This window comes from Manis javanica, chromosome 16 (assembly GCF_040802235.1).
Source record: "Manis javanica isolate MJ-LG chromosome 16, MJ_LKY, whole genome shotgun sequence".
In the NCBI taxonomy this organism is placed as follows: domain Eukaryota; kingdom Metazoa; phylum Chordata; class Mammalia; order Pholidota; family Manidae; genus Manis; species Manis javanica.
In genome coordinates this window covers 30,761,963-30,787,515 of record NC_133171.1, presented here as the reverse complement: position 1 = coordinate 30,787,515, position 25,553 = coordinate 30,761,963, and the positions used below count along the sequence as shown (strand labels likewise).

General features: G+C 32.8%; 1 protein-coding gene across 1 annotated transcript in view; it reads right to left on the bottom strand.

The window, feature by feature from the left end:
- The window catches only part of EYS (eyes shut homolog), a 1,533,253-nt gene that overhangs the window by 931,203 nt on the left and 576,497 nt on the right, over positions 1 to 25,553 (bottom strand). Inside the window, 4 exon segments of the mRNA XM_073224289.1 lie at positions 1,780 to 1,925; positions 9,416 to 9,523; positions 9,713 to 9,809; positions 16,929 to 17,188. Of these exon segments, the coding sequence (XP_073080390.1) occupies positions 1,780 to 1,925; positions 9,416 to 9,523; positions 9,713 to 9,809; positions 16,929 to 17,188 (611 nt within the window).

Below are 25,553 nucleotides of genomic sequence, written 5' to 3'. Positions count from 1 at the left end.
TCCACTTCAGCCAAACTGCTTCCTCAGCATTGTCACCAATCTTTGTGTGCTAACTCCAATGGTTAGTGGTCTTTATTTGACATGACCTAATAATATTTGATACTGTCGATCACTCTTCCCACTTGAAATAATTTATGCAGCTATGTGCACTGCATCTGCCCGGATTGTCCCCCTGTGTCACTGACTGCCCTTTTCAATTTCCTGAACTGGTCTCCTTCCTTTCCTGGACCCCTAAATATTGCAGTGCCCCTGGGCTTAGTCCTTGGTCTTCTTTGTTCTTTCTACACGCACTCCTTTGAGATCCTTTCCAGTATCATAGTTGTACATTTGAAGACTTCCAAGTTTATGTTTTCATTCCAGACTGCCTCATATGCCAACTGTGTAACTCAGCCTCTCCTCTGGCGTGTCTAACTGGCAAATCAGTCTTAAAACGTGGAGACAACACTAAGCACAATAGCTTGCAGTGAAAACAGGGAAATTGTAAAAGGAAAAAATAAAGAACACGCTAATCCTTCAAACTTGAGGATGAATTTAAAATATCAAAACAATGCGTTATACCAAATAACGTTAGAAAATGTGTTGCTCAGTCCTACTGTGCTCAGTCGTGTCTTAGCTGAACACCATTAGCATCAGTAGCAGCAACAACAGCAGCGTGGTGATGGCATTGCCGGCGGGAGAGCTACGGTCCCCAGTGGGAATCTCGGTGTGGAAGATAATGGGCAGGCAATATGAAATTTAGTAAAGACACTGTTTTATGGCCAAAATGTAATGCTTCATATTCATGTAAGAAAAATCTGTAGATAACGTTTTTTGTGAATTTGTAATTTAAACTGACATTTCTGCACAGGTCACAATGTTACCAAGGTAACCTTCTCTGAAGCTGTCAGAATTCCCCACGAAAGATACCTGCATGTTTTTTGTTCAGGTCACTTGACTTTCCCTTGCCTTTTGATCACTTATTTACTAGAGAAGCTTCTAGTTCTCTGTCAGTTCTTGTTTCCAATCTCATTTCTGTTTATCTAGTGTTTTTTACTCCTTTGAGAGCATAGAATCTAATATTAGATTCACTTAACTAGTTTCTCTTAAGAGAAGAACCCAAAAGATCCCAGTGGTGTAGAATTTAGACATTAATAAATTGAGACTGGAGATCTAATACATTCTTGCTGGATTCACATAATTAATATTGCCAAAACAATACAGCTTTTTGTGTTTCAGAAATGCAGTTTCTCAGTAGAAATTTAGAGACCTGATGCTTCTTTAAGTTCCTTAATGACTTTTACCTTTATATTTGAATAGATTTTTTATCATGAAATTATTAAAATAGCTAAACTCCAAATGACAGTTTTGTGCTAAAACTTTAAATTCAGTGGCTCCTTGCTTAATTCCTAGCATACGTGTATGAGAGTTGAACTTATTATACTTTAAAAATTTTAAATTTAAGATATTTGTGTAATAGAAATAATAATATTACTTCTTAGATTATTCAGATACCCATACTTTTTGTATTATAACTATATAAACATTATTCAGATAAACTTCAATTCAAAAAAGCATAAAATGTAAAATATCTTGAAATAGAACCCATGTGTTTCTTAGCTTTCAGCAAATTATAGATTCAAAAGAATAATTTTGTTTTTATAAGTACCTTTATCAAGGGACAGAGTCTCTTGACCTTCCTGTCCTACTTACATGTGACAAGTCGTTTCGGATTTTGAAGAGTTGATATGAGACCTATTCATAGACAGCAATATGTTGATACAGACAATGCCGACAGTTTACCTGTATAACCAGGAACACAAAGGCAGTTGTATCCATCAGTTCTGTTGACACAATAGTCTTCATCTAGACAAGGTGATCTTCCACATTCGTTCATAAGCAATTCACAGAAAGATCCATGATACTCAGGTTCACAATTACATAAAAATCTAGAGAAAAGTAAGAGAATGAGAAATAACATGTAACAACAAAGAGCATTTCACTATGTATCTAATTTGAATGTATTAAATTTCAGACATTTAACTTAAATAAGTGGTGATGTTTCTGTTTTGTTTTGTTTTTTTTCTTTGAAGAAATTACAACTCACTTTGTTGGTTCAAAATCTCAAGAGTTCCCCAAGTAAAGTGGAAACTGGCCTCCACTACATGGAGTGTGAGGAGAGACCAAAGAAAGGGGCAGACCACCCTAGGTGGGTAGGTGGCAGGTTTAATAAGCAAGGGAACATACCTACTAGGTTCATCTTAGGCAACTGCAAGAACAGCTGCAACCTACCAGCCAGAATCTTAAGAGTTCATACAGAGGCTACATTAGGAGGTGAAGGAGGGTAGCGACAGTAATGAGGTTCAGTCAGGTAGACAATTCAGATGGTCTCAACAACCCATTACTCCCTCAAGGCTTCCTCATTGAACAGGCTCCTCATGTGGGCACAGGGGTGGAGCATAGACTTCAAGGACAGGGCCCCGGGGCGATGGAGGTGAGTAGCCTTAAATTGCCACGGTTCAGCTCACAGGTCAATTGGAGGTCATGTCCTCTGGATGACCTCCTCCATCAACCTTCTAGATACTTTTCCCCTTAAAAAGTTATGTAGGAAGTTTTTTAAAAAAGAGCGTGTTTGGGTAAATAATTAGTGAAACTTTGATAAATACTACTGAACTTATTTCAAAATTTTATTAATTTTGTTATTATATGATACATAATCCTTTAACATAGTCTATGTTGAAAATTGATTATTCTGTTCAAGGACTGAATGATATTTTTCTGATATCAAAGCCCTCTCAATTAAAAAAAAATTTTTCTTTTAGCAAAAATGTTCTCATTAGTGTTCAATCATATTGAGAGATATTGAAAAAGTATCATGCACTTAATAGAGGGAGTGACTCTCAAAAGTTTTGCTACTGAGAATGCTTTCCAGAAACTTCCTCTGATGCCCTTTCAGTGTCCAACTCTCCCTTCTTTTTCCTATACACCAGCCTCTGACGACTCATGAATCACCCTGAATTTATTTTCAGTCTATTCCTGGATATTGTACTGCACATGTTTTTGTTTCAACATATTGAAACTGAGTCGTAACAGCTAGTCAGTCTGTATCTGTTTGCTAGAAGATAAAAGACCAACTCTCCTGAGGTGGAATTGTGACTAGTTTTAGTTATGCATATGTAAAAAGTTACATCACTAAAATTAACAACAAAATAATGGATGATAAAAGCAGTAAATCATGTTAGGAGAAGGGAAAGAGATGATTTAGTCTTTCCTAACTTCCATATTCATAGGAAAAAAAATGAAAACATGGAACCTAATTTCCATAGATGAATTTAACTTGAGTGCATTTAGCAAAACAAGCTCTACATAGTTGTGTGTTTTTTTCCCTCCACTCTTGTAGAAATCTAGGTGAAAAAGGTATTACCAAGTTCCCTTGTAATGCTTCTCAGACAATTTTGATTTTGATTTTCCAAGGGAATTCTTCCAATTTAACTTCAGTTTTGACAAAATTGTAATTACCAGTGACAATATAACCACCAGAAAGCTTACATACCCATGCTCCACTTTTACACACTCATCACACATTAACTGATTGAGTACCAGACATTAGCGATATTCTCAGATGCAGGCGTGAATAAGGCATGGGCTTATTTTTGAAAGCCTCTTAGAGAAGTTAGGGCATTGACATGTAAACTTTACAGTAAAAATATGTCAACAGAGGAAGTTGTGAAGTCCTATAAAAACAGAGCTAACTGCTACAGAATGTGACAGAAAAGGTTTGGTTAATTATAAAGAAAGTAGGATTTTGTATTAGTTCTCATTAAAGAAGTTGAATGTGTAATGTCATGTTGGTCTACAAGGAATAATTAAGACCGTTGAGTGATATAATATATTTTTGATGAAATGTAAATTTCTAATTTAAATTCAAGACTTTTATTTCAAAAGTTTAGTGGAATTAAATAAGTTGTCATGGTATTGAACATTTGTTCTAATTTCTTTTAATTTGATAGTGACCTAAAATTTTCCACATAGGTTTTCAAGATACTTTTCTAATCACTGAAATGCATTTTAACAAGTGACTTCTGAAGAAAATTCAGTGTGTTAGATATAGAGAAGAGTAATTCTAATTTTCATGAAGTATATTGCCATAGTTGAAGGAGATAGAAAAATGCAAGTAAAGGGGCATATTTAGAGCCCTAAAATGAGCCTCTGCTTTATATGATTCTTTACATTATTTCTTTTTTTTGTTTTCAACTTATTTCTAGTGAAAAATAAATTAATAAGTAGAGGAATTGTTTTTATCCTTCTAGAAAGCTGAGTTATTTTATAATACAACTGATATATTGGTTAAATCATATCACAAGATCAGAGATGTAATACAGATTTTAATGAGAGTTTTAATTTAAAAATGTATTTTGTATTTGTAATATTAAGATTTGATGTATATTTCTTTCAATAGATCACTTTATAAAAACCTAAAATCAAAAGAGAAAGATAAAATCATAAATTGTCACTGGTGACACTTTATTATTAGAACTTATCCTATGTTATAGGAATTCAAATTTTGAAAGAATTTATAATGTGGTTTAAAGCAACTTATACCTCTTTCTTGTGACACTATAGTGCACCCCTGAACTACAGTTCTTTATAACGAATGGTATTTCTTAATCAGAACATGAAAAATCTGTTTTATATTTGTAATACATATATATTCTGAATAAAGAGTCTGATGTTAAATTCTATGAAGTGAAATAAATTTTTAGATAATATTTAAAATTTTTAATCAATTATAAGATACATAAAACATTATTTGTTCTTCATTTTTTCATGTTTTAATTGGTACAGGGATATTTAAGTATGCAAATGTATATAATGAAAACATAAACCAGTACTTTTAGAAGTTACATATGGATAAAACTATCAGATTTAATATTAATCTGAGAGGATACTGAATGTTATGATATGCAAAGCCTGTTTAGTGTCTTTCAACTTTTCTAGCATTTTAAGATGCTATGCTTTAAAATGTTGTATATTCTGTGCTTATCAAGCAAGCAAGAAAATAAAAAAGTAAACCAACTTTTCCTGCCCATTGTATTTGTTCCAGAGAGTGATTGTCTTCAAGTCTTTGTAAGTCGTTATAATTTTGCATCATGTAATGTTGATTTAACCTAAATCAGTGTTGTTATGGAAAGGTGTCACTACAATATAAGTCATTTGCATTAATAATTGGTTTGTAGGCAGTGTATATAAGAATGTACATTTTTTTGTCTTTTTGTTAAATGCACATTAGTTATTTTCAGTATTGAACAGTAAAAAACAGCTTAACTCAAGAACATCACATGCTGATTGGTCACTAATTCTTCTTGATAATAATTTAGTCATGATTATCATGTCAGCAAAACACTTGGAAATTTCTCTCCTTCTATATCCTTTGAATGGACCAGCCACTGTTACTCTAATTGTTCTAGTGATTGTCTGTTGAATATACATTTTCAGTAGATCAATATTATTGTCAACGACCTAAATGAATGGATGATTTTTGCTTAAAAAAGACATTAGTTCTACTGAGTAACATGTTATTAAATGTCAGAAAATGTCAATTTCAGTGTCCAGGTTTGCAATAGCTTTGCAGATGAATCAGGGCTGTAATCTGTCTGCTGTAACATCCTAAAGAATTCATCTTTAAATCATGTGATTAGGATTAACTATTAATTGTTGCAGGCCTCAGTTTCAGTGACCAAAATAGAATATGGAACAGAATAAGAACATAGATAATGTTGTAATCATGAAGTATATTATGTAGTATTACTATTTTTAATATTTTCCTGTTTGTGTATAGTTTAATTTGTACTAAATATACAGTTGATTCTAAATGAGCTGTTAGATTATTTAAAAATTTTTAATAAGTAAGTTCATACCAATATGCTAGAAACACACTGGCAGAAAATTGTGTATATCAAAAAACATTCTTATAAAACATGGGATATTAAAATGCGATGACTCATTATTCAGCTGTTTATAGATGTTTTTGTCTTTGAAATATTTTAAGGCATGGAAAATGGCTTTCATTATAACAATGTAAACAAAGTAATTTTTTGAAGAAAGAATAAACCACACCCATAAACCCATCATCCATATGTAACGTATCTTAATATTTTTCCAAGATGCTAAAGAAATTTTAAGGAAAATGTACATAACATATGTCTGAAACCCCTTTGTATACATTCAGGCTTATTGTTCTCTATTCCATCCACCAAGAATAAATCATTATTTTTAGGTTGGTATGCATTCTTCAAAATATGTTTTTAATATTTTATTAAATATTATATTAGTACTTCCAAAATGAAATATGTAGGTATTAATCTAACAATATATGCATATGATTCATATGATGAAAATTACAAAACTCTATAAATTTGTAAACTTTGATTTTTATCAACAAAATCAAAGAAAAAATAAATGGAGAGATATTTCATGTTCATAGATAGGAAGGCTATACTATCAAGATGTCAGTTCTACCCACTTCTCTAGATTCAATGAAATCAAAATCAAAATCCCAGCAAGTTATTTTGTGCATGTTGACAAAATGATTCTAAAGTTTATGTGTGGAGAGGTAAAAGACCCAGAATACAAAGTCGAAGAGAAGAACAGGTTTGGAAGACTAACACTGCCTGACTTCAAGACTTACTGTAAAGTTACAGTAACCAAGACAGTGTGGTATTGTCAGAAGAATAGACAGATGAATGGAACAGAATAGAGAGCCCAGAAATAGAACCAGATGAATATTGTCAGCTGCCCTTTGACAATGAAATTTGCCAAAGGCAATTCAATGGGGAAAAGATGGTCTGTTCAACCAATGGTGACAGAACAAGTGGATATCTATATGCATTAGAGGAAAAAAAAAAGACTGTTGGCTCAGACCTTACATCTTTCATACAAATTAACTCAAAATGGATCACATACCTAATACAAAATGGAAAATTATAAAAATCCTGGAAGATAACCAAGGAGAAAATCTAGATGGCTTTGGGTTGGGTTATCATTTTAGATATGAAACCAAGAACATGATCCATGAAAAAAATGATAAGCTGGACTTCATTAAAATTTAACATGTCTGCTCTGTGAAAGACATTGTCAAAGACAATTAACAAGACAAGCCACAGACTGGAAGAAAATATTTGTAAAACACATATCTAATAAATGCTTGTTATCCAAAATATACAAACAACTCTTGAAACTCAACAATAAAAAACAAATAACCCAATTACAAAATGGGCCAATGATTTTAATGGACACCTTACCAAAAAAGATAAGAGATCAAATAAGCATATGAAAAGCTGCTCCACAGCATATGTCATCAGGGAAATGCAAATCAAAACAACGAGCTACCACTATACGCACTATACCACTAAACCAGAACACTGACAATAACGCTCATGAGAATGTAAAGCAACAGGGTCTCTCATTCACTGCTGGTGGAAATGCAAAATGGGACAGTCACTCTGCAAGATAATTTGTCCATTCCTTACAAAATATTTCATTACTTATCATGCTGCATACATTATTCTTATACTTTCTTTTTCTATTAAATCATACATTTCAATAAATAGTCAAGGATATATATTCCTATAGTTTATTAATAATAAAAACCATAGAGTTTCCTGTGTATTATTCTATCACATTTTTGTTTTTATTTATTTAGATTGTTTTTGAATTTTCAGCAGTGAAAACATACTGCAAATGTACAAACTTGTACATCTCCTTGTACCCATGTTCAAAATCTTCTCTAGGATATCTAAACATGTGAACTTTACAACTTTTCCCCCAAAATAGTTCTTCATTCTCCCATGAGCAGTGGATGAGGTTCACCTTGGAAAATCATACAATATCTCATTTTATTTCATGTTCCCTAATTATTTGTTTACTGACCATTTGTTTTTCTTCCTCTTCAAATTGATTCTTTACATTCTTTGGCTATGTTTTCTTATATCCTGTTGACTGTAAACTGATTTCAGCCAATATGTAGTGCACAGTTTTCCATGAGCTTCTATCCAGGTACCATTAATAGCTTAGTGCCTCAGACACCAGCCCAAGGGAGCTTGGTAGGCCCTGCCCAAGCACAAGCTGAAAAGAAAAAAGGCTGCTGTGTTGGCATTTTAAAATATATATTTTTAGATTAGCTTAAAAGTCAAAGCAAAATTAAACAAAAATTACTGAATTCCTACATAGCTCCTGTCCCTTTATATGAAAAACCTCCCCCTTTATCAATATCGCCCACTGGAGTGGTACATTTATTATAACTGATACACCTACCATGTCACATCCTTATCACCCAAAGGCCATAGTTTACCTTAAGGTTCACTCTTGGTATTGTACATTCTATGGGTTTTGAAAAATGTATAATAACAGGTGTCCACTGCTGTATCATACAGAATGGCTTCACTGCTCTAAATATGCTCTGATATCTACCTATTCATCCCTCCTTACCCCACTAACTCGTAGAAAGCTCTGATCTCTTTATTAAACCCAACTTTTTGCCTTTTCCAGAATGTTATATAGCTGAAATCATACTGTATGTCAGTTTTTTTTTTATTGTTTTATTTTATTTAGTAAATTCATCTGAGGTTCTTCCATGCCTTTTCATGGACTGAGACCAGTGTTGGTGAGGGTGTACGAGCTCTGTGGTTGATTGTCCTTTATAGGCTGGAGATAAGCCCTCCCCAGAGGAATTAGAAGCCATACACCAATATGACTGCTCACTAATGAAAGAAAGATATTCAGACTGTTTTAGGAGTTACTGGATATTGGCTCTGAACTTATATTTCTCTTTAAAATACCATTACTCCATCAGTAGACATATAAGATTATTTAGGTGTGGGAAATGGATCACAAATCCATCTTTTGTTTTGTTTTTCCCTATAGTCCCTAAATGTATAGTGTAGTTAATATATTTAGTAATAGAATTTCTACATTTGAATAAGAGCTATTATGGAGGAAGTCCAACTGGAAGATCTTGAAATACCCCTTCAGACTTATCAACATTTTAAACTTAAAGCACTTCTGTATCCTGTGGGCCTTGTGATTAGCGTTCCCTTGAAAGCTTTGACAGTTGCAGGGGTGATGATTCAATGCATGTCACTACATACAGAATTGTAAGTACAAAAACCAGGTGGTCATAGAAAATGATAGAAATAGTAGAAGACTACTGGAAATTTAAGCAGTTTGAGATAGAAATTTTGACAGCAATTCTAGATGATGGACCTCTATTAAGACAAATAAGCATAGCCCTTGGTGCCTAGAGAGCAACTGTGACCTGGCAAATGAATCTTTTTTATCCTAATCAATGAATGTCTAGTTTAATTTGTACATGTACATTCACTTTATTAGTTATTAAATTTCTCATATAAAATGAACGATTCTGTAAAATGTAGTCTGTAACCTGTTTGTCAGAGCCACACAGGTGCAATTACTTTTGTAAGGTTTAGAGGAACACTCATTAGTTTCAAGTTGACATAGGGGTCCAGAAAAGTCGGGTCTGCAAACATACCTTTTAAACAAGAAATTTATTAACTCCATTAATACAAATACATAAAGTAGTGTTTCATACAGTCGTAGCATTGCAAATTGTTAACCAGGTATGTTGTTCAATTTGTCAATTGAAATTATAAGCCTGCATACATTTAGATAAATCTAGATGCATAAACTTGTATCTAGACATGTTTTTGTTTTTTTCTACCTGAAATTATTGACTCCATCTTTGCAGTCTCCGTAATTCTGACAGGGAAAGGAGAAGCACTCATTCATGTTAATTTCACAGTGTTCACCTTCAAATCCTGCAAAGAGAAATGGGTATGGATGAGCAATCTCCACATTAGTGTGAAAATCAGAATCAGTGCTGGAGAGTCCGCAGAATACACTAATAATGGAAGATTAAGAAGAAAAAGGAAGAAGAAAGAGAAAACACCTCATCTCTGGCTTTTCATACCACTCTATTTCATATAATGTATGAATTAAATTATGCCAGTTTCTAATTAATGAGTTCAAAGGAAAGAATCAAGGGAGGAGTACTTTAATAAATCCCTGTTAAAGTAGAGTTGTTGCTAATGTCACTACTGTTTTAAGGTATTTAAATGCATGAACAAGAACAATTGAAATGATCTGGAAAGCAAATGAGTTAATGTGTTGACCAATCTTAAAGTAAAATTGAGCTTCAATGATCAAATTTATTCAAGGCAGTTAGCAGATGAGGCGAATTATTTAATTACTTTTCATATCCAAGTGACTCAAAGAAAACAAATTATTTTGATTCATAGCTACATAATCAGTCATCCGTTTAAACATGTGCCAGTTATATTTTTTAAAAAACAAAGAACATAACAAAAATTATAGAGACTGATGAGAGGCAGCTGTAATTATTTCAACATATTTGCATCAGAAAATGTCAGTATATCGCTATTTAAATTATATTGAATATTTTAATATTTATGATGAGCATAAACAGTTACTTCCATAGTTATACATTTAATAAGTATAACAATATATACTTCTATACATTTAATAAGTATAACCAAATATATACTTATATATGAAAAATTATACTAATTTTTTCTTGCCCATATTTTTTCTATACTAGTTAGACAATGGAAGAAACAAGAGGAGTTTTCTTTTTCTTTTTCATTGCTTTAAGTAAGCACCAAATAAGTACAGTGCCTTTATGAATGGCAATACCTCCTCACCTCAGATTTTTTAGTTCGAAGAACAGAGGATTTTTCAAGTTACTTTAAGAAAAATGTACTTATTATTAGTATATACTTGAAGTGGGATTAGATCTGAGCATTAGAATAAGAGAGGGTGACCTAGCTACTCATGAATGGCCATCTCCTTCCCATAGTACCTTCTCATACAGGTTTTCCTCTTCTTTGTATCTTGAAATATCCCTTCACGTTCAAAGTTTCAAATCATTTGTAATATTGGCATGCTTTCGCACCTACTGCTGAATGGAAAATCCTCTCCATATTTTGTCACTCAGATTCCCATAAGAGAACATGGGATCACTAGTAACCACAATGTTGCTCATGTAATTGTATATTAATGACACCAAAATAGAAAAAAAGAGAACATGGGATCATCCTATTTTCATCTTTTCATATCACACCATGCCATCAGCCATTATCATTCTCTGTGGTGTGTACCAGCAGGTCAAGTGCCAAACCCACTTCCAAGTGATTTGGCAACCTGGCATTACATCCTGTAAAATCTAGCTGCCTCTTTAGCAGGATATAGTATGGAAACCTAAAAGTTACTTAATCCAAAAGAAGACAGAGTAAAAAGGAACAAAGTACAGATAAAACAAGTAGAAAAATATAGCAAGGTGGTTTATTTAAAGTATATATATATATATATATATATATATATATATATATATATATACACACACACACATATATATCAATAGTTACATTAAATATGATGTAAAAACCACTCCAATTAAAAGGCAGACATAGACTAAATAAAATAACAGAACTAACTGCATGCTACCTAAAATATTTCCACTTTAAGTATAGACAATGATAAGTAAAAGTAGAAAGGTCCCATAAAGATGGACCATGCAATGCTACTACTAAGAAGCCTGGAGTACCTATCTGCCCAGCAGACCAGGTGGTCTTCAGGACAAGCATCAGTATTAGTGAAGCCTTCAGGGGTTAAACTCCAAAACTGAATGCTTGTAATTTCATTTACACACTAGATGTTCACTCCTCGGCATTAACAACAAAATTAAAATAAGTCCTTTCCAAGTTAATATGGTTCTACAAATTTCAGGTGAGCAATTTATTATTCCAATTCACTTTGCCATTCATCAATTACTACTGCTGTTATATTTAAATTATAAATGTCATAGTACAGTTATAAACAACATAATAAGCTATTTCTTTAAATATTTGATGGTCGCTGATTTTTTTTTACAAGTGAAAGATTTAGGAAGTTGAATGCATTCCACCATTCCTACTTTTAGCATGACTGGTTTTCTCTTGCCGGAGCAGAGGGGAAATTTGACACCGAAATGTTTCTTAGAAATGTTTGTTTTTTTAAGGTGCTGAAATTCAGGGGCATTGGCGAGCGAGAGAAGTGCCGTTATGACTTTCTGAGGTCAGGTGGGCTGATGACACAGAACATTCAGGATACGGGAACTTAGCTCACAGGATAACCTTGTTTTCTGTGATTTTGCCGTATTTATTTAGTTTGACATTTCTGAGATGGAGCTTTGCTATGAACTAGCAACATATGTCAATGGGCTGAGGAAACGAAATCGAAATCGCTAAAAGGCAGCAGACATTGGACGAAAAATAAAGTAGATTGCATTAAAAAAAAGCAGCTTTGCTGAGAAAGCTTATGTTTGGGGGATTTAAAGGGCGAAATGCGTATATACTTATTTCAAAACTAAATTTTCCATAGTCTTAGGTGTTAGTCTTTGGTTGATATTTATTCAGGCAAAGGGTACTTGTCTTGAATATATGTAATGACCGCCAGAAGTTTGTCAAAACTGAAAGTACAGTGAATTAATTCTTTGCTATTCTCCTGCTATTTATCCCTATCCAAAACTATTCAACTGGCTCTATTTTATTTACTGTAATGGAGTTCTTTACATACAAATAATGAGGTTTTCTCAAACGGATGCTCTCTTAAACCTTTTCTTATAGTGTCATGCCTGTATTGTCACAGTACGTGTGTGTAACTGGTTATAAATTACATTTTTCCACCCACAAAATAAATTACATTTTTTGATTTACATGTTATAAATTACATTTTTCCCACTAAACCTACTGCTCAAATTTAAGAGCTAAGTTGATGTACATTACTGGTATAATTTTTTAAATTATTTAATATTTTCTCATGTCTAACAAATGCAGTCTTTTTATACTTGATTCTCTAGAACAGATGGCATAGAACATAGTACATTAACAATAGGTTTTCATGGACTCCTTTTTAGGAAACATTTTATCATTCAGGGTGTCCCTTGACAACTCTCACATTAGCAGTCATATCATTTGAAGTAATTAAAAGTGAAAGAAAAAAGGAAGAAAACTAGAGTATGTTTTTTATGTATCCAAATGAGGTAGTATAAATACCACACATTTCAAAGTGAAAACTAGAAATATTAAAAATGAATTACTTTCAAAATAATGCTTAGAAAGGTTTTATTTTAATTTCTTCCTAATAAAAAATTTTAACTTCCCTAGATCTTAAATCCTTATGTCAATATATATATATATATTCTTTTTAAAACAGTGTAATATAAATGCCATGGTTTTCTTAAAAAATAACCAATATTACAAGATAATTGAATATTTAACTTCAAAAACTATGAAATATGAAAAGATAGAACTAATATTTCCAATAGGCCATATAAGGTTTTTAAACACTGATTTTAAGTAAACTTTTAGAAACTGAATATACATGGTAATATTTTTAACTGTAATATTTGACATGTTTTAAAGTTAATTAGAACAATATATATTTTCTATGAAGAATTTTCCCAGTGCAAACATCTACATTCATTTAAACATATTGGATGCATGCTACATGTGCACGTGTTTTTAACTGTCCAAAGGAGCAATTTTTAATTTAAACAAACTATGTCAAGTGACACATTTATTTGATGCTCAGGACTATACACCTTAGGTAATGTGGTGTCACCACAATAATAGTATAAACACTGGAGTAATAGACACATTTAAATGCAACTGCTTGCCTCTGCTGGCATCACAAATCCATCAAGATTGGAATACGAATTGCAAATCAATAGCACATGTAAAAACGATCTAACTCTTCCACTACAACATTGTAAAGGGAGCCTCTTCCACATTTTAATCCTTTGCAAAGTGTCATTTAAAGAAACTTTTGCTCCTTTCACCTGAGAGACATATGGATGAAGTGGCTACATTTGTTAACGAAGCCCTTTAAATCAAATTGATAGTATTTGATAGGGTGATGTTCTTTCCTTAAACTGAGACATAATTCAAAAGAGAATCTTTCGTAAACAGAATATTAGAAAAAATACATTGTAAGAATGCAATAATTTTAGATCTCTCACTATAGACACACACATGCTAATACACAGACTACTGTATGCTATGCATGCATTCATTCGTGTGCATTTCATCTATAGTCGTCTCTACCTCTGTGATCCTCATGTTTCTATATTCCATTGCTACCAGCCTGAAGTTAAACTCAGTTTATGCAATCTCTCCTATTTAATTAGCTCTTTTCCTTCACTGTACCCAGTAGATGTTACTCTTTCGATCACAGACAGTATAAATAAAAATGCCAACAAACAAGGAATGGGATTCATTGGTAGCCTAGACCAGAAGTATACCAGGCAGTTTGCAGAAGAGCAGAAAGACCTTCAGGAACTGCCAGGATGAGTTCTTCCTTCACAAACAGTTCTCTCCACGGCACACAGATCTCCGCTTGAAGGGAACATGGTGTTGCCTGCACCAACTGAAACATTCTGGCAAAAAGAAAACCTTTTGGCATCCATTCCAAGAAAGAGCTCTGAATGATAAAACCGTAGTCCCGTATGGACTTGGATTAATCACATTGACGGGGATGGAGTTCACTGTGCACCTTAGCCGAAGCACTTCCAAAATAAGACCCTGCGATAATTATTTACCTGGTAGTTTATTCGAGAGCTGCTCCCAGATATGACTGCAAGGCAGTGGAGAAATAACATATGAAAGGGAGTGGCTTTATTTGCGGAGTATTTCTATGCACAGCTAAGGCCTCAGACTGCTGGAGATCTCAGAGATTATGTGGAACATAACTCAGCTGTCACACGAAACAAGAAAGCTGGGGTAAGCATCCACAAATCTCTTTCCTTCCGTATCTCTCTTGTCATAAATGGGAACACTCTGACGACCCTGTATTTTAATCGTTAGTGAACTTAAGTACGTGTACTATAAAAGAAAAGTTGAAGGGGGTAATTTGATCACACCCTAAAATCACCAAAACTAACACTACTGGCTGAGAATGAAACACATTTGTTTCTAGGAATCTCCTGCAAAACATAATCACAATAGTTCTGGTGTTTTACTACACCTGTAATTCTTCAGTGGCTCACACGGCACCAAAGTGGATTAGATTGTTTTGACTATAAGTTTGTCACACCAGCCAAAACAATTTACCAGAGGAGCAATTAATTTGGTACAAAGCAAAGTATCAGTTATTCTTGCTGGTTCTTCAGGGTGAATTTTAATGCCATTTGTAATTTAGTTGTCTGGCATGTTGTCACATTATTACCCTGGCTCTGGGATTTTATTTATACTCATATTTAAATAATGGTAAGCTCTATATTCTGGCTAAAAACTGTGGGTAGAATTTCAAAAATACATTAGCTCAACTCTCAGACCTTACGCTTTTAATCTCTTTTCTCTTGACCCACTTACTACATTCTAGTCACCTTACTAATACCAAGAACTTGCAAGGAGCACCCATGGAACATCCGAATCTGGTATCTGCACAAAATGTTAAGTATTGGAATTTCTTGTGGTTTTAACTTTCATTACTTTTAATAATGGAGTGTGATAAAAATATTGTCTTTAAAAATTATATAATGGCTTTTACATAGATCCAATTTTAAATAATAACTGTTAAAGTAATTCAGGACATAGCATAGTTGTCTAAAATAATCCATAGTCAACCTGTGTTTAATATTCTGGGATAGTTTTTAAAAGTAATGCCACAGCCTTCAATTTTTGATCTGTAACAGAGGCTGAACTACTAGAAACAATATTAAGTAAAGACTCTATAGTAGTTAAAACTTAAAGAAACTTACTCCTACCATTTCTTAGGCTTAACAATATTTGTCCATTTCAAATACATATATAAAACAAAATTGTTTGGAAACAACGTGCACTTCAGATACCTCTTCATGCTGAATCACAATGAGAAAGGGATAAAAATAATTCATTGTGCCCACCTGACACTCTATCCAGAGCATGGGTTTGAATTGTCATGTTTCTCTGGAAGCCTTACATAGAATAATGAAGTTTCCAGAAAAAAATATATTACCTTATATCATCAAGAAGTTTTAGAGGGTTTGTAAAAACAGAAATAGCTTTGGCTAAGGTAACTGATTGATATTAATGAATAAGGCCTTTTAGAAGAGAAGAGTAGATCCGTGTTGTCATTATCTTTAAAGGACTCCTATTCTAGTAGAACCAGTAACAAGGAAACAGACATGAACTTGTAATTGAGTATAAGAAAATAAATAACAGTTGTAGATCTCTAAGTACAATGTGGTTTTTATATTGTACTTATGACACATTCCAATCACACTGAAAACTACAATGTGCTAGATTCCGTGGCATAAGCACTGCTGATGCAGACGGCAATCACTCCTGGGTAGCCAGTAGTATATGAGCAGTAAACACTTACCCAGACACTGTGTGCACTACTCAGACCATCTGCAGCAAATTCCAATCAAGCAACTTTTATAGTAGTAGATGCAGTTCTTGGCTGATATGAACCAGAAAGCCTGAAGTAGTTGGCTTCAGGTATGGCTGCATTCAGGGGTTCCCACAATGCCCTTTGATCTGCCCATTCTTGTTCTCTGAGCCCTCTTCTGTGTTACAAAGTAGCCAGCAGTCACATGATACTAGTTTAGTAATGAAAGCAGAAAGAAGTGATGGGTATAGAAAGCTCCAAGAGAAAAGTTACAGTGAAACATTTGTTTAGCCTAGACTGTACCTATGCCCATTTCTAACCAAAGGCTTTTTTCAGGAACACTACATGGACATGATTATTCAGGAAAAAGAAACTGTTAACAGAGAGTGAGAGAGAACTTCTGAAGAAAGGAGGAAAAATATCCAATAGCTCCCCATAGGGACAAAACAAAACAAACAAATAAACAAAAACTACCTTAATAAAGCAATAAGACAAATACAAGCTCTTACCTTCTCTGCAAAGACAATAATGATTTCCATCTACCAAAGTCAAGCACGTTGAGTTGTTTCTACAAGGGTCATCGAGTGGATCACAGACATTATAATGTTGATGGCAAAATTTTCCAGTAAAAAAAGGTGGACAAAGGCACACAAATTGCCCAGGGATGGTAGATTCATGACAAAGAGCTCCATTCATGCATGGGTCAGAGTCACATTCATTTCTTTCTTCAGTACAGTTTTGTCCAGTCCATCCAGGTGTACATTCACAGCTGAAATAAAATTTTATGAAAATATGAACAATGCTGTTTCAAATTTATTCTTTGCATCTTAAATGTAATTACATTGAATTTGTAAGTGGTATTTTTCTATTTGTACAAATATTAATAAATCATACATACTTTAAAAATATCGTTTGCCTCATTTCCTGAGACAATGTAATGCATACTACTGCAAAACTGACTGCATTGGAGGAAATAAGATTTAAGAAGCATTTGGTAAATTTCTAACATAGGCCACTGTAATATCAATTTCAATTTTAGCAACTATTGAGTTGAATTACCAACTGAGAAAATTTTCTCAATTATTTTTTATGTGAACTACTTTTTACAGGTAGAATCACTATTATGAGCCTGAGATGATATTTATTTCAATGTTCTTAGCAACTTGATTCTTGTAATGACCAGAATATTTAAATAAGGTGTTCCTTTATGCTAAGCAATTGTTTTTTGTTTCAGCTATTGTTTGCTTTTAAAATCATCTTTCCTCTTAATGTTTGAAGAATGTGGGAGAATTTAAGAGAAAGCAAACAAAAAGTAAAGCATTTGGATCTTGTTTGTATATCACAGACTCTAGTTCAGTCTAATAAACCCTTCGGCATCTAGCATCTGTCATTCTTTGGAAATTTTTTACTTCAAATAGCACTTTAGCCAAATACCTTCCATCATACTAGATGAATTCTGCTCCTAAGAACAGGAAAATTTTAACAGAACAGGAAAATGGGTTTTCCACATAAAATACTCTTCATAGAAGGGAACTGGACAGGTACTAATGAAACCTGGCTTTCTGTAAGAAATAAATGTGGGGACTGCTGATCAAATGAACAGAAGTCAACCACAATCCGTGGGTTGGTTCAAAGACAGAGCTCATGTCTGTGGGCAAGGTAGAGCTTCAAATCCTAAGTAAATAGGTTATTCAGCAAGCAACAAACATGAGACAAAGCATATAAATATTAAAGAAATATTTTCAGAAAAATTCCTTTACTTTTAGATTAGATTTTTAAGATAACTTGAAAAGAAATATTACATTGCTGAAACACCTAACTTGTTTCATGATAAGCAATCTTGCTTAAAAAAAAATAAAAAAAAAAAAAAGGAAAGGGAAGAAGAGAAAGGAAAAGTAACAGGAAGGAATAAATAACCTCATTTGCAGTGTTAGAGCCCCAGGAATATCAAGACTGTTCTGTATTAATAAATACAGAGGATGCCAACATACTGAAAGGAGATAGTTGACTGACTTGCACCAGCACTTGAATTTGAATTGTAAGTAGATATTGGACCCATTGAAATAAATGCTAAAAGGAATAGGCAGCTAAATGACTTTAGGTGCACTTAACTATTCACGTGCTTCCTAGCTCAGGAAGATTAAATCCAATTATTTTTTAAAGTGGACTGTACAATTTTTTTTTAATTTGGTAGTATGCAGAAAATGATTGCTACTTTGCAACTTGAATATTTCTTTGTAAGGCATGTTGCATAAGGCAAACTTGACAACTAAACAACACATGCCTTTGAAATATAAAAATACATCTATGAATATGTTCTTTTAGGAATAAATACAAAGGCTTTATATTTTTATTACCCTTTCTAAAAATAATGACATTATTTTGGTGACTATTCTAGTTTGCCTGTTTAGTCCTGCTCAGGCCTATTGTCTCAGCATAATTATTCACAGGGTATCCTTTCACTTCAAAAAGGATATAAGGTGCTAACTGTTTTATCTTTGAATGTCTCCTATATCCTTTAATTAAACTGATTATTTTCCAGAAAAGACTACACCATCACTCATTCACTAATTCTGCACAAGATATTGCCTTACTCTAAAATTGCTTGCCATAGCTTTTAGGGATTCATCATATATACCACCCTTTATTATGAATATTTCCATGACTTGTCTCCACTGTTAAGCATTTGGTTCCTTGATGTATAAGAATTACCTGAATTCCACATTATCTTTTATATCATATATGTTGAAAATGTTATAAGTATTAATTAATATATGACCTTCAGTTGGAATCATATAGACTTACTTGGATTTTTTCATTTGGGAAATTGAGGACTACAGAATATAATGAAATTGGTAATTTCAGAGAATGTTGGAAAGATTAAATGAGATAATTTTAAAAAGTGTATATAGCACCTGACATTAACAATGCCTAGCTACCTAAGGTGGTTACTAGAGGCTGTCACAGAATTAAAAAAAAAATACTTGTTACCTATTTATATCTCAATAAAATACACATCTCAAAAATCGGTATTGCTTCATTTTCTGGTGGTACTTTTCGTTTATTTGTCAAGTTACATCATATTTTAAAACTGTCAAATACCTCATCCAATTTGATACATCCAATAAAGCTTTGAAATAACTATGAGACTTATTCTTACCTTTCAGATGAGATAGTTGGAAGTGCAAAGTATAGATGGGATTTATATAAAAATCACAGGATGAGCGAACTGGAGATACAGAACTTTTCCTTCCAGTTTCCCTCTTTTTTTTTCTTTTTTGCAGTTTCAAATCCATTATAAGACCATCCAACATTTTGTTAAAGAATGGTAAAATCAGGTATAACCAAATCAATTAAATAGCTTCAGTGCATTTATTTTACTTAATGCAGCTCTACTTCTAAGGGCTGCTACACAAATATTTATGCTTTTCTTTTTCTTATATTTTTTCTTGTCTACTTTTTAAGAGTTTCCTGTGGATAACCTACAATGCTTTGATATTTAGCTCATGTGCAAAGGTTTGTTTTATCTTCTCAAATAACAGGTGGCCTAAGATTTCATGTGGTGTCCTTACAAGAATCAAATCCTCAGGAAAGCATCTGGCCATATGTAAACAGGACTTATGATGCCAAGGTGAGGCCTATGGAGATGAATGGATATTTTGTGGAAAATAAAGTTCTAAGGAACAAACTCACTGTAGTAATTAACAATTAGACCTACACATTTAAATATTTTAATCTGCTTTTATACATGTCAGAGAAACTAGTCTTTGATAGATTGAAAAACATTTTAGTGAGAACTGCAATCTGGTTTTTAGGTTGTATCACAAAATAATTTCAGGATTCAGTATGATCTGGCAGGATTTTTCAAACTCACAGCTAGAAGCAGAGTCTTTATGGATTAAGAAAACAAACCAGCAAAAAGCCAATATTCCATGACTTTTGAAGTGTGCAATTTATAATAGCGAACACTTGAAAACTAATTTAGTGTGTGCTTAAATGTAAACTAATATATTCTAATTTACTATCCTCTCTAGTGTGAGAACCAAAAATCCATTGGCATGAAACATTTAATTCTTTCTAGGTAAAAACAACATTTCAACTCTTAAAAAGTAATTTAAGACAGCAAAGCTAATAGAAAATAGAGTAGATGTTATTGTTATAAAGTGGGAAGAAAAGCATTCATCCAAGAAATCCATTCAGAAGTGTTAGTAGATGCCAATTTCTCAGTATTAACCATTGTATATGATGCTTACCTTATCATCAATGTTGATAAGCAATGACTACATATTATTTGGTGATATTTATCTATGTTTGAACATATTTTATATATATGTATACCAGCTTTTTTGGCTATAAACTTATAAATACAAATCTAACAGCATATGTAATTTAAAAGCATTTTTTTCTTATAAAAATTAATTCACTTATTGTTCGTGGCAGCCATTACTTGTATGGAAAATAAAATCCCAGCCAAAACTAGTAGGTGAAAAGGAAGTAAGACTTTCAATTATAAAATGGTATTACCTTTTTAATATCTTAAAAATTGAGATAGGAGGCAGAGCCAAGATGGCAGCGTGAGTAGGTCAGCAGAAATCTCCTTCCAAAACCATACATGTGTTTTGAAAATACAACAAATACAATTATTCCTAAAGGAAAGACCAGAAGATACAGGACAATAGCCAGGCTACGTCTATACCTGCGAGAACCCAGCACCTCACGAAGGGACGCTCTCTGCTTCCCCAGTTCATGAATCGCTTAATAAAGTCAATATGATTTTCAAATACGCTTGTATGAATTTTGCTTTTTAACAGGAAGTAAGAGAGTTTTCTTACAAATCATTTTAAGCTGATGGATCCAAGTCTTGGGGACCTTGAGGAAAAGGATGAGACATAGAAAAGGATGTAGTATTCCAGGCAGAAGGAATAACAAAAAAAAAATAAACAAGCAAAAATTTAAAAACCTTGATGTATTTGAATCAGTGAGAGAACCCAGTACAAGGTTTGGTGTTAGAAATCAGATAATTTATACCTAATATAATATATTTAACTTACACAAAAACCTTCAGAAAAGGTGTTTTCCCCTCAAATTGATTAATTTTTTATTTAAAATATTTTGATATCCATTAATATTTTTATTCCAATTTTATGGTAAAACAATAGCTGTATCCTCTGTATTCTCAATCACTGTTTAAAGTAAGAATAAGTAACCTGACACAATATCATAACAATCCTAATCTCTAGTGTATCAGAGAAATATTTAGAATCCTAGTATATTTTATGTGAACTCCTAAAATCATTCTTCACACAATTTTTATTTTATTTCTCAAAATATTTCAAGCGCCTTCAAGACAGTTCATACAGTCTTTTTCAGGAAGTTAAAGTGTGAACATAATGTTTAAACTTTTGAAACATGAGACAAGTAGACTCTGAGAGACAGGTGAACTCTGAGAAGTATTTGTAAAGAATTGTATTGGGGCACGCATTGACTGACTTCCCTTAACAATCAAGGCTAAATATGAAGAATATTTAGGCTATACATGCACATTATAATTTCTGATAAAAGGAAGCATATGTTTTTCTCTGCAGAGGGATGAAAATCTTTGACACTGAAATGAAGGAAAAATTGTATGCCTCAGTCTCTTAATATGGGACATTGGGAAAAATAATGGTCCATGTCTTCAAGTGTGGCTTTGCAAGAGATATAGAAAGTTCAAATGGACATCTCTGAAACTGATTCTGCATGAAAACTGAAGGCATATGTCACATGGTGCCTTTGCAAAAAAGAAAAGTTCTTTTTTTTTACTAGTTTACATAATGTGCTCTAGACAAAGATCTAGGAGAAAATCATGAAATAGATTCTTAGTTTTTGTGTAAGCCTTTTCTACATATCAGTTGTCTTACTATTTTGGGAACTGATGAATCTTGGGGCATGCATTTGAAATATCCAAAAATTATTAAGCCAAACAAATATGTGCAAAACAATTAGCTTGATAAAACATACCCAATATGTTAATATTTTAACGTTCCCTTTGGCATATAAAAATATGTTTTCTTTATCCACTTCAGGTAACCTTTACAAAGACTTTGTCTTTAGAGTAAAGTACCTGTATGTTTAATATTATAAGGTCCATTCAGGAAATGCGCATTTTATTTTTAAAATTTATTTTTCTATATTTTGTATGACAAACAATACTGTTTTAGAAAGTTGAGAATTACTTATAATCAAAACCATTTCCACATTTATGCTGATTTGGGAAAAAATAACCCTCTACAAAGAAAAGAATACAATACAGACAAAAGTTACTGATTTATCTACATGACTAATTCATATAGAATGGAAAAATTTCATATAATAAATGTCGACATAAAAGTTTTCATTATTAAATTTATGTTGAGACTCTTCAGTATAAAAAAAAAGCATAGCATTGAACAATTATTTTGTCACTGAGGTGGTAAGGAATGGCAGGTGACACTGGGAAATAATAGACAGTGTCGAGTTCTGGGGAAAAGAGTCCTAAATTCTTTATCCCTTCAGTTAATAACATGTCATTGGGAAAGAAAATTGATCTATAACTTTTTTCTTTTTCTATGAAATGGGAATAGTATCAGTATGTCATCTGGCCATAGTTACAGTAAAAGGAAAATCAGAAACATTTTATGAGAACTCTTTGTTAAAACAAACACAATATCTAAATGCATATTTATTTTTTATGCTGAAAAAGGAATGTATTGGTGTTTTTTGAATAGTTTACTGAGAAATGATTACAAAGCACAATTTTGAAAGTCCAAGAAATAGTAAGAGGAAGGAGTGTGGACATGAACTGTGAAGTGGCACAAGGACATTTTCTTGGGTGATGTGTTTGTTCTGTATCTTGATTTTGGTGGTAGTTACATTGGTAAATACAACTTTCCAAACTCTTCTCATTGTAAACATAGGATCTTTATATCTTATTGCATGTAAACTATACTCTAATTTTTAAAAATCTTAAAACAATTGAGTACCTTATAAAGAGGTTGTTTCTCTTAAAATACTGTCCCACTCTCACTCTCACGACTCAAAAAGGAAGAAGAAGAAATAAAGGAAACAGTAAGGGAAAATTGGCTACTCAGAAAAGGAGAAGAATGCAGAGGTCTAGCTTATTTGATTATACCATTTATTATTATTTTTTAAGAATATACCATGTAATTCTGATTAATAAAGTTTTCAGTAAAAAGGAAAATACAGATTTTGCAAGAGATTAACATTTACAGTCTTTCCTTTTTTGTGCAACTGCTTAACACTTTTTTCCACAGTTCACTAAAAACTAATTTTCGTAGCAAACCCCATAATCCTGGATTTTACATTTTGTGCCTGTCATAGCCACTGAAATGCCTGTTATGCGATGCAAGGACTAGTGGAGTTCAAATTCATTTCTAATGAGCTGTTTCTGAGGGTGAACGGATAGTTCGCTTTTATTTTGTACTTTTTGTATATTTTATTAATTTCTAGGGCTTTGTATGAAACAAGTCAACATGTTTTTTAAAACAAATGTTAAAGGACAAGCAAATGAAACCCATTCTAAGACAATAACACTTTTAATCTAGTCTTTTACGAGGTTCTATGGGATAATGAGATGGCCTAACACGTAAAGACTTTTTTCTAACTACTTTTTAAAATAATAAAAATAATCGTTAAATATGTTCTTATATAGTTTTGTGAGTAAAGGTCAAGAGATGTTATGTGAGGCTAAGCTAAACTATAAAATCCAGCTGCTATAGTTATAAGAAATGTTTTCATATCTGTACTCCCACCTGCTAAAGGTGGATACTGTTGTATAGATTGACATTGCCTGGATTAAACTTATGTCTGATTTTACTTTCATATCAGTGCTTATTTTACTTTTATATTGTTATTTTGGGCTCCTATATATGAGCTAAACAAAACAAACAAACAAATCTCTAGTAATATACCAGAATCTTGTAGTTTCCACTTACTACGTTAAGTTCGGACACATAAGCATGGATTTCTACTTATTCATAAAACTTCAATTTTTTTCGTTTTATCCATTAAAAATTTAAAAACATGTCCTTAGGAGAAGCACGAACTAATGGATAGTGCTTTCTCATTGAGGGTAGTAGGACAAATGTGCATAGCTTAGACTCTGAGGAAAAGAAAAAAACTGTATGGTCAGCTGGGAGCAAATCTTCATGTTGTCTGCAAGTCCACTTTGTAGTGTCCGTAAGAAAGACAGGCCAAAGCATGAACGTGAGTGCCAATTACACAGACAGCAAAGGAGCCAGATGCTGTTGGCAAAACATGCTCCTGAGCGTGGCATCTGGGTCCAATAACTGCCACACAGAGCCCCATCTGTAGCTAAAGCTGTTGACTCTGCTTTGGGGGAAGAAAAATCAGAAATAAAGAAGGCAGTTAAATTCTAAACCGTGCCACGAATAGCAGAAGGCAGGTTGCAGTTAGCACTCCAATTACATCCCTGGCCCATTTTGCTTTTTAATGTCTTGAAACTGTGTAAACACCAAACTATGTTAACTCCAGTTGTTTAAAGATGAGCACACGTAGGTAGTTCAGTAACTTATGACACGCATTATCACCTAAGAGATTCACCAGACCAGCAAATATGCATTTTCTTAACATTTCTCTTCTCAAGGAATATAAGCATATGGTCATTGACTTTCAGTTCTCATTTGGCCTATTCAAATATATACTATTTTAAGCAGCCATTATGATGTATTATGTGAGCTCTTTCAATTAGTATGAAATTTAAGAATCTTTGTTGCAATTTTTGAATTTTTTTAGATGAACCCCTCACAAAATGAAATAAGATATTCATTGTATCCTTTACTGAAACTACTGGAACTTTTGTTCTGTGCAACTTTGTGGGAAAGCTTCAGAAAGCCCTAAACTTTAACTAATTAGCTCTTCCTTAATTATGAAGAATAAAGTAATCTCTTTTTAGTATTCTTCATGTGCTGTACATATAAATACATTAAACTAGATGAGTTGCTAACTATGTGATTCTATGGATACCATCATTTATAAGATGTTGTTCTAGTCTTACTCATACTTAATTTCTGAAAACAAGATAAATGTTGGGCATAATAAAAGCTAGTAATATTTAGAGTCTATTATGTGTTAAG